The 9,213-nt window shown below is 32.5% G+C and overlaps 1 protein-coding gene across 2 annotated transcripts in view; it reads right to left on the bottom strand.

The window, feature by feature from the left end:
• Positions 1 to 9,001, bottom strand: part of LOC108734763 (protein Wnt-5b) — a 62,657-nt gene extending 53,656 nt beyond the window's left edge. For both annotated transcript variants that reach the window (XM_025979718.1, XM_025979714.1), the window contains exon 1: positions 8,861 to 9,001. In XM_025979718.1, coding sequence (XP_025835503.1) covers positions 8,861 to 8,988 — 128 coding nt within the window. In that variant the 5' untranslated portion in view covers positions 8,989 to 9,001. The remainder of the gene's footprint in view (positions 1 to 8,860) is intronic.
• Positions 9,002 to 9,213: the final 212 nt, after the last annotated feature.

The following is a 9,213-nucleotide window of genomic DNA, read 5'->3' as shown; positions in this document are numbered from 1 at the left end:
ATACATCATGTTACAGACGGCTACTTTCACATGGGTATATAAAATAAAGAAACAACAGAACTAAAATATTTTTTACAATATCTCTACCGAAAGTACGATATTCTTCCCTGATTTCAGGGACGAAAGCGCTATATTTCCTCCACGAGGGGGATAAGAAAGTGGATTTATTCTTCATTAGAAAATAATTTTACCTACCCACGTGTGAATTTACATTGAGAAACCATGTTGCGTTTTCTAGTCCCTGAAAAACCGTACCTTCGGTACAGGGGTGTGGTAAATGTTATATACGGCATCCCCTCCTGGAGTTTTTAACCTCGTCGTCGGCTCTGGTGGCGATCCACATCCGAGAGGAAAAGCCATACATTTTTCCCTTGGTCGCAATACACTATTTTAAACAGTACCACCCCATTTAAGACACCTCTCTTAGAAAACTATGGTAAAGCATAGAATTTTTAGTTACGTAGGAAAAGCGTCGATTTTGGTGGGAAAATGGTAGGAACTAAACCTCCACTTTCTTCTACTTCTAAATCCTCAAATTTTCACACCAAATTATACAGAAGTTCTAAAATCGTGAAAGTTGTCGGTAAAAATATCAAATTTATTTGAATATTCCAGCTGTTTGAGAAACAACTGACGTAAAAGCATTACCGAACGTGTCACCAAAAATTTTAGGAGATTTTCCATGGACCAATAGTTGAAATTTGGTACAATTACAATTGTACTACGAGATAATGAAAAAGTCAAAACATTTGTAATTTATTGCATAGGAATCTGCAATTCTACAACTAATAGGTTCTTTTACTGTCTACAAAAATAAAGCAGTTTACAGTAAGTATTTAAAAAAATGAATTTAAGCAAAATAAATTCTGGCAGCTAGCGTTAACTCTGCTAAACAATATCTTTTTTGTTTCTCAAAAAGACAGTTTTCCTTCAACAGATTTGTTAAAATAGTTCATGTCAGATTATTTATTTGACTACTCATTTATTAGGACTATTAGTTACTTTCCAATTTCCTGTGAAAATGTAAATTCAAACGATGAAGGCAATACGTCAATAAATGCTCCATATCGATGGACATGTTACTGGTTTTCTGGGAAAGATGGGAGTAAAAAAAATGAAAAATTTCATGATTGTGATTTATGATGACAAAACCCTACATAAGAAGGGTTTAATTCGTTTAAGAAAAAATAGCTAAGTTTGAAACCTGTAAAAATTAAGAAAAAATGTATGATTTAACTGCTTTAAAAACTGAGGGAAAAAGTGAAATCCAATTTTCGCCCTAGTATTTGGTAGAAAGTGTTTCAATATCCAATGTAGTAGTTTTTTTCAACAAATAGAGTTTCATAAAACGATAAAACTAAAAACTGTTTTCAGGAAAGCTCTTCATTGTGTTTGAGTGTTTTCCGCACGATATTTGCTACTTGCTCGTTACAGTAATGTATTGGGAACCATAATAAGAAAGCCACATGTACAAGGAAAAGTAACCTTTTGCATGGCCACACAAGAACAAAACCTTTCAAAGAAGAAGAGCAAGAGAACGGTCTCTCAAAGTTACTGAAACGGTGGCATGATATATGTCGAAACGTGACCCACTGTGTCGTGATAGAGAGCAGTTAACTTTCATGTGAAATCATGCATGTTATTTGGTTATTTCATTCTATCTTCTTTTAGCGCTTTAATTGAATATGTAACGATACGCATTGACGAGGTCTGTTCAAAAAGTATCGCCAATTTTCTGTTTTTATTTATTCATTATTATCTATTTTGCCCCTTCAAAGTAATCCCCACCAAATATTATACACTTGTGCCAAGTTTTTTCCAATCCTCGAAGCACTCTTGCCGTGTTTATTTCCTCAATCGTAGCGTAGCATCGTCCTTTCATGGATCTCATCAATTTCGGGAATAAATCACAGGGGGCTAGATCGGGGGAAACGGTGGCTGCGACAATATTAGTGTGTTGTTTTTGGCGCACAAGCAACGATGTGTGAGCAAGGCGTTATCATGATGCAAAAGCTAAATTTGGTTCTTCCAAAAATCCGGGCGTACCCTGTAGCAAGAACTCACGATGCACCACGCCCCTGCAATCGAAGAAAACTGTAAACAAAACCTTCATATTCGACCCAACTTAGCGCGCATTTTCGGCCTTGGCTTGGGATGATTGAGTTTTGGTTTCCACGTCCTAACCATAAACCCATGATTCGTCACCAGTTATGACCCTCTGCACCAAATTTGAGTCGTCGCGGACCAATAGCTCCTTAGGAATGTTAATGCGATGCTGTTTTTGGTTGAAATTGAGCAATTTTGGTAAGAATATCGCGGCGACCCGTCTCATGCCCAAATTATTGGTAAAAATCGAATGGCAAAAGCCAGTCGATATGTTTAGGTCCTTAGCCACTTCTATAACGGTGATTCAACGATTGACCAATTTTATTTTCTTCACTTGATCAATGTTTTCGCCTGTTGTTGACGTGCTGGAGCGTCCGGCGCGCTCTTCGTCACATCTTCTCGGCCCGCTTAGAACATTTTTTTCCACTGATAAACGTTGCTTCGGTCCAAGGTAGCTTCGTCATATGCCACAGTCAACATTCGGAGAGCGTCCGCGGCCGACATGGCTGAACTTGTCGGTATAAGGGAGAGACATGAGTTCCTCGTGTACACCTTTATTGCAGATATCACGTATAATTTATGAACTGCTTAATAATAATAAAGTGGGATCCTTGATATTTTCCAGGAAATCCCGAAATCTATTTCTTTTGCAATCTTTTTGCAACAAATGCATATTTTTACAGCTCTTTGAGTCTCTTTTTTTCCTTAATTTGCAGAGGAAGGCTAACAATACGTTTATAGATCATACACGTACACAAAATAAGTATGAGAAGATTCCAAAAAAAGCTCGAGAACATTCCATATTATAACAATATAAATACGTGACTGACAGACAGTCAGAAGTGATATAAATAAGTAATGTGAACGAGAAGGTAGACAATACAGAACACTAATATAAACAAGTAATTGTAATATAAATAACTGCAGTAAGTTAATATACTGTCGAGTTAGAGATATAAGTGTAACTAGTGCGAAGACAATACAGGGTGGTATAATTTTAGTATAGGTTAAATAAGCATTTGCTAATATGTATAAATAAGTGCGATGATTTACATACAATCAATTTTCTAAACAAATTCGCTTCTAGCTGTTGTATGTTCTTGTTATTATTGCTTCCAGGAAACACATATTATTTCAATTGTCCAGTTTATCCGATCCAGCTGTTTACGCATAAAATAGTCTAGCTATTACCATATTTACCGTTAAATGACACTTGAAGCCCATTCATTCGTTTAACGACGAGATAATTAAGCCTTAGGTCCAATTTGCGCACAGATGAGAACTTAAAATGGTTATTCACCATCGATGCATGCATAGATTTAGTTACACAATATGTTCATTTAAATTCTATAATTGACGTAAACGGCCGCGAGAGTTACTTGTGTCATTAAACAAACGAAAAAGAACAATGCTTTAGAGTGGTCTATTGGCGAACGTTCTCAGAGAAATGTTCAGAAACAACTTAATTGGCGGTGGACATTTAATGTGCAAATCAAAGCGAATGCAAACCATATATTTTTGTTTTTATAATGTACAAATACATATAACAGGAAATAGTCGGTTTGTCACTGTGTGCAGTCTGAATGAATACCAATAATAATTAATTAAGAAATTATCATATTTATCATTAGAATCATCATATTATCACAGTTTTGTTAGTTATGTTAAAGACATAAACTGCATAGTCTTTTATTTACTTTTATGAAGGAAATTGTAAATTATACAGGTTACCAAAAGTGTCAGAAACAGGAAAAAAAAGGCCTGAAGTAACATCCAAAACACCTTTCATATTAAGTAGATTTCAATCCTTTATTATGCGTGTTTGTCAAGGATTTTTTAGAAAAACTTCTTACAATCGCACTTAACGCTTGAATGTAACTACAATTGTCTTAACGATGTCATAACAGTTACAATAATAAATCTGCATTTGGCGTCAAAAAATTACTCCTGTGTATTTCCCACAATTATCCTCTGACTGTGGTTACGTTTGGACACATGTCCTTCCTAAGTCCTAAAATTCTGCCATTAAAAAAAACAATTTAAACACTTATTTAATATTGAAACTACTAAGAACAAGTAGTAAACCTATCTCCGAGATATAAATACTACACTGTCAGTGATCCTTGTATTGATTTTGTATGCGGGTATTATATATTTTTATAAATCATGAGATTTGATCTTTAATTTTATATTAAAACTACCCACTGGTGGGAGTTTATTTTCGTGGGGACATTCCTGATAATGCAATTCATGTGTTTTCTATATCACAAATTTGAAATCTACATCATCTGGAGATTTTAAGAAAAGGATCATCCGGTTTGTTTCACTACTTTAACAAGAACGAAACATTATTCTGTATGTAGACGTTAAAAGTACTCCGCTATTTAAATCATATCAAAGGCATCATCTTTTGCTAATATTACTTATCCAGAACACGCTGAGCTTCTTACCTACCTGGTATTCGAATTATCATAAGATTACTGTAATAATGTAAAACGATTATAATCCTTAAATGAAACGCATGTACAGTGTAGAAAAATAAATAAAATTAACAAGAAATTCAAGTTTTGGTTATCGCTTTTTGGTAACACTTCATTTCAGGTCAAAACATGGAATGTTCAATTGGCCATTTGCGAGAAAAAACAGGTTCTGCTTCACGGCCGGGCAAATATTGTCTGAAAATCACTTAATGATGACATCGATTAATTGATCTTGATAAAAACAGATTCTTAATTCGATCGATATAAAAATCGACATTTTTTATAAAACATTACCGTTGGATAAGTAGCCACTTATCTTAACAACTAATTATCTTAATTACTGTTATTCTGTAAAGTATAATTTTCATCACATTTTTTCTAACCTTTTAAGATATGTAACATACTTAGGGGTATATGTATCATTACCACGTGAGGAACTAACAATATAAGTTTATTAGCTTTACAATTGAACAACTTCTGTTCATTAAAATTTGAATTTTTGATACCACATTAACGACATTCCTTGTTCTCGTTTAATATCAGAAATGACCAAGGTTAACAATTTAATTTATTAATACTTCCTTAAATGCGTTCATAGTGATTCTAAAATTCTTATTTACTTATCTGAAGTTGAAAACTTGTTAATTTCGTTTATTGCTCAAGTTGTATGCTGCCTTGGTAAGCTGGTTTGATAACTGGAACAATATAAACGCGATATGCACTCTTAATTTTATCTTTGATGTTCTACTCCATCTAGACTACTATCAAGCCATAAATTTTGATGGAAAACTATTACTCCTTAAGTCGTTTTATTGTGTCCAACGCCATTATTTCCACTTGAACGAATGGTGCAATTTAGAAGTGGAATTTTGATTAGGTACAGAAATTAGTAAATAATTAAATGCAGTAAAATATTTGTTATTAGAAAAACAATTAAGCTATGCAATAGGAACTCAAGTTTATAAATTTATAATAAAAACTGTAATAATAATTTCTTTCTGCAGCATCTAAACGTGTGAAATTCCAATTGCTTCTTTATTTATCTTTTATATTTAATTGTAACTCCCATTTTGAGATTAATTTAAGTCAAACTCGCAGTGTCGCAGTTGTTAATTACTCATGAAAATAATTACTGCGCACTTTTAAAGCATACAAGAAATTTTGCGCGAGAAAGTAATTTGTTTCCTGTACATCGTCTTTGATCTTTACCGAAAGTGCTGAAACGCTATTCTGGATGCTTCCAGAAATAAAGTCACACAAATTAAATTCAAAAGGAAGCATGGATAATCTACAACTGAAATTAAAAATCCTTAAATAATAATACGTTAAAACACTTTTATAACAAAAATTTTCTGTTATAATCAGGTAAATTGTAAATGACCAGAGTTTCACGTTTCTACGTATTTCTTTTCATTTAAAGTGTATTTTTACCCAAGCGTTCTTCGATATTACAAAGTATCAAAGCATCTATTATGTTTGAAATACCTACTTTATTCTAATGTTACTTTAACAACTGTGAAAGCAAAAAAATAATAACAAAATTATCCGAGTAAAATAGTCCATATTTTAAAAAAGAAAAATCGCTCTAATCCTCCGACATTACCATTCGATATTATTTCAGAAAGTAATAGAGGTTTTCATGAGTAGTATTTTTCAACTAAATGACTGGATTTGTCACCAAGAAGCGTCAAAGTTAACCTTAACTTTTTCTTCAGTTTTAAACATAAGGCTAATTAGAATACTAGTTAGGTTCATTTTGACATAATTTCAATATCTCTATAACATNCGACAGAAAAACTATTCGTGGAATAAAAAACACGTTCTATTGGAGCACTAGTCAGGAACATTCATTTTTCTAATTTAATTTTGATTCCTGGAGTTAATAAGGCAATAGGGGACGAAAATCGGGCTTTGCTCCGGGCGAACTATTTTCTAGACATGGCCCAGGTCGTAAAAGAAATACATTGCGGAAATATTCGATTGTGTTTATCACATATTTCAACGTTGTTTGCGACTTTCCCGCATTGTCGCACTTGTTAATACGTAAAATAAGTGGAAGCAGAAATGAAAATTATTGTGCTTCGAGAATGCAATTTGCGATCAAAGTTTATCTTGGTAATTATTTGTGTTACGTAATGGTCGAATTTCTTTTCTCTTTTTTTCATAATCCGTTCGCTGATTAATTGATCTTTAAAGCATTTTATCGTGCAATTATTCGAGTTGTCGACTGATCTTTTTTTGCGGTCGGCCCTATTTTATGTTGGAACATTTCATAAATTACCTACGGCACACCTGGGCAATCTTAATCGTTCCGTTGTTTATTATTAACGTACAAGTGTTCGTAGACTAGTGCAATTGATTATAAATATTCGCTACCGCACGTAATTTAGAATCAACGTATAAAATGTAATGGTTTGCTACTCAAATTAAGTCCATTATTTATTAGGTTTTTCTCCAGATAAAAATGACACTTTTTGAACCACTTCCCTTTAATTACACAGGCATTCAACAATGAAGCGGCTACTTCTTGTATCTTAGATCGATTAGGATAATTGAACTTAATTATTCTATGGAGTGGATTGATTTAAATCGTTCTTTATATTAATTGCTAATGACTGGAATCGAACAGTTACTAAATACATGCAGTTAGTATAATTACTAAACCTGACTAATTAACCATTTGTTCAGTAGATTGTGCGTGAAAATTAAGAAAACAAAGTTTATTTATGTAATTTTTATGTTGACTGTGACAGTAACTGTAAATATTAAGCAAAGTAAAAAGGATGGACTTATTATTTGGAATTGATGCAGTTCAATTTGTCATTGAAATAAATTATAAATAATGTTCACTTTCTTATATTCTGATATCGTAACCATGTGAGAGCATCACTTTTGTTGAATTTCATTATATTTATTTTCAGTAAATGTTAACCGTGACACCTGGATTCCTGCAAAAGATTTCGTCAATTCTTTGAAATTTAAATTACCGTAATAAGCATTTTGCACTGTTTCTCTTTACAATTTATGTAGGCAATCAACAGCATTAAATTAAACTTTATACACTCTAAAAGTCCTTTTTACTTAATTTAAAGTAGGTACCTCTCCTTTTTATGTGCACGCGTTTTCACGCCAGAATTCAAAAAAATACATATATTAAATAACCTTTAAGTCGTTTTGCCTGTCAAGAATTTCGTTTCATAATAACAAGACTGCACTTCTTTCACTTTTTTATTGTTGGCATTCTTGACGATAATTACCAATTTTATGGTCCAAGCTTGTTGTTTTGTGGCACTTCATAAAACTCTCGAAAGGTTAAAACCAATTTGCGGTTTCGGATATATCATGCAATCATTTCAAATATTATGACTGTTATTTGGTAATGAAACCGACATTAAGGTAGTACTCGCAAGAAAAAAAATTATATTTCTCTTTAGAACGATAATAAAGATCAACTAATTATAAAAATACTTGGATACTCGTTATTTTACGCTTTAAATTACAATAACATCAAAAATAAAACAGTTAAGGTGTTATTTGTCATTAAACAAAACGTATTTTAGTTCAGTTGGTGGACCAAGTGAGAAAGATGTAACTCTGCACAAAGAAGTTTTTAACATCCCGAATAAAAATTAGCGGTTGTGCAATCTTTCCTAAGGGGGTAGGCCCAATAATTGAAAAATTGACCAAAAATTACTTTTCTTTGAGCTTACATCTGTAAATAACTCGAGATCGAAATCTCTTAGAAGAAAATCGTTCTACACTTTTTTGTTTCTCGATTAATTTTCTACTACTTTTTTGTTTATTACAGAAAAAAAATGGACCTATAATTCAATAGGCTGACATTCAATAGAGGAATTGGTTTTGTGCGGTAAAAACATATCTAAAAAAAAAAACAGGAGGCCAAACTTGTGGCACTAAAATGAATTTTTGAAATATCAATATTTGCAAATTAAATTTTGTATAAACTACTTCATCTATCTTGACCTAAATTGTTGGTGTAACTGTAGATTTTCATCGTAAAAACCAATTCCTTTAACGATTATCACCGCATTCAATTTTCGCCTATTTTTTAATAATATCTTGTAGAAAATTGAAAAAGGAATGAAAAGGTCCAATGCAATTTTCTTCTAGGAGGCTTTGATCTCAAATTATTTACAGAAAAGTGTCACTTTTTCAGTTATTGCACTGCCATTAAAATTCCGTCCGTCACAACCAAATTGAAAGGAACCGATTATAATAATTATGGATAATAAAGTTTTGTGATATTAACTTACATCCAACTTCCATTTGATATGGACCTTCTTCCACCGCCTAAAGCATATTGTACCATTGCGAGTCCAAATAAGCAAGAAATTGCTCGGAAATTCCAGGGCCAAAATCTTCGTGCTTTTTTTCCAGGCATTTCTGCATGGGACAATGCCTGAAAACAATATAAAAAAATCTATTATAACTAATAAGTACTTGTTATAATTAGTTTTACATCCTTTATTCAGTTAATATTAAAACCCCTTTAATATTTTTTTCTTGTTTGCATAATGCTGTTATTTTATAATGGGTATTTTCTATTCAATATCAATACATCCGGGGACTTAAATATGGAAACACTTTCTAGATGTTAAAATTTAAT

The sequence above is a fragment of the Agrilus planipennis genome, unplaced genomic scaffold, assembly GCF_000699045.2.
Source record: "Agrilus planipennis isolate EAB-ADULT unplaced genomic scaffold, Apla_2.0 scaffold80, whole genome shotgun sequence".
NCBI classification, from domain to species: domain Eukaryota; kingdom Metazoa; phylum Arthropoda; class Insecta; order Coleoptera; family Buprestidae; genus Agrilus; species Agrilus planipennis.
Note: the sequence above shows the minus strand (reverse complement) of the source record. Positions and strands in the feature narration are given on the sequence as shown.